Below are 1,446 nucleotides of genomic sequence, written 5' to 3'. Positions count from 1 at the left end.
CCCAGCTCACCTGGCGGCCCACCAGCCCCGAGCCACTGTGGCATATCTTGGAGTAGACGCGCATGCAGGTGTGCTTGAGGCAGGGCTTGCACTCCTCCCACAGCGACAGCATCGTCTCGTTGCACACCTCCTGCTTCTCCGCCAGCTGCTTCTCCTTCTCCAAGGCCAGCTGCACCGCCTCCTGCATGGCACAGCACGCATTCCCTTGGGTCAGCTCCCGGCAGCCCCCCCCCCCTCCTCCCCTCAGCCCTCCCCACCTCACCCACCTCCTTCCTCCTCTTGGTCTCCTCCAGCGTGTGCAGCATGGCCTGGTGCTCCTTGCTGGTCTTGTCCATCAGCGTCTTCATCTGCTTCACCCCATTGATGGCATTCTCCACCTCGGTGTCAATGTACTTGCTGCCGGCTGCCGAGAGCTCTGCGGGGAGGGTGGATAGAGGCATGGATGTAGATGGAAGGGTGGAAGGGTGGAAGGGTGGACGGGTGGACGGGTGGACGGGTGGACGGGTGGAAGGGTGGAAGGGTGGAAGGGTGGAAGGGTGGAAGGGTGGAAGGGTGGAAGGGTGGAAGGGTGGAAGGGTGAGTATCTCTGAACTCACTGCCCAGTTTCCCCCAGCGTATGCAAACATTTGCTCACAAAGGTCAAGTTCACAGAACTCCAGAAACCACTCCTTAGCCCAGCTGGGGCTGCATCCCCCTGCCCTCTGCAGGCAATATTTGGGCAGCATCACCCATGGATAACCCCCCCCAGTACCCACCTTCAAGCATCCAGCCCCAGTCCCACGTTCCCAGTCCTCAGGGGAGGATGCTGTGCCCCATCCCCACTGCCAGCAGAGAAAAACCTCCCCAAAAGCAACGGGCACAAGCATCCTTCCCCTGCTCCTCCCCACCCCTACACCCCAAAGCCCCCACTTACGTTTCAGCTCGCTGGAGGGCATGAGGCCTTGCCCCCCCTGGCAGACGAGTCCCAGGCTGAGCAGGGCGAGCAGCGGCAGCGCCATGGTCCTATCCCAGAGCCACCCGGACCTGCGTGGGCGAAGGCAGTGAGTGGGACTGGGATCCGGGCACGGGGCTGTGAGTCAGCAGTGGGCACCGGGCCACCGCCGTGGGCACAGCGTCAGGTAGGGCTGTGCCAAACTCCAATGCAGCCAAGGCACCGACCGGGACTTTCTTCTCCTCTTTTTCTTCTCCCCTCGTTCACACGGGGGAGGGGGACGGATATTGAGAAGGGCTAGGGGGAGGCAAAGCCGGGATGGGGCTGCCCCAAAAAAATAAAGAGCGTTGCGCAATAGCTCAGCTGCAGCATGGCTACTAAATCCCCGAAAAATAAAACGAAAAGTTGTGCAATCATCAGCTACAGTAGGGCTCCAGCAACCTCCCTGGGCTCAGCCCCTCCCTGGGGGGGTCCTGGCCCCGTGCCCCACTGCAGCATCGTTGGTGGGTGCCGCT

The 1,446-nt window shown here is 61.9% G+C and overlaps 1 protein-coding gene across 1 annotated transcript in view; it reads right to left on the bottom strand.

The window, feature by feature from the left end:
- Positions 1 to 1,368, bottom strand: part of CLU (clusterin) — a 4,608-nt gene extending 3,240 nt beyond the window's left edge. Inside the window, exons 1-3 of the mRNA XM_021392050.1 lie at positions 914 to 1,368; positions 267 to 415; positions 11 to 181 (exon numbers count right to left, since the gene is read on the bottom strand). Coding sequence (XP_021247725.1) covers positions 11 to 181; positions 267 to 415; positions 914 to 998 — 405 coding nt within the window. The 5' untranslated portion in view covers positions 999 to 1,368. The remainder of the gene's footprint in view (positions 1 to 10; positions 182 to 266; positions 416 to 913) is intronic.

Source organism: Numida meleagris, chromosome 3 (genome assembly GCF_002078875.1).
Source record: "Numida meleagris isolate 19003 breed g44 Domestic line chromosome 3, NumMel1.0, whole genome shotgun sequence".
In the NCBI taxonomy this organism is placed as follows: domain Eukaryota; kingdom Metazoa; phylum Chordata; class Aves; order Galliformes; family Numididae; genus Numida; species Numida meleagris.
Note: the sequence above shows the minus strand (reverse complement) of the source record. Positions and strands in the feature narration are given on the sequence as shown.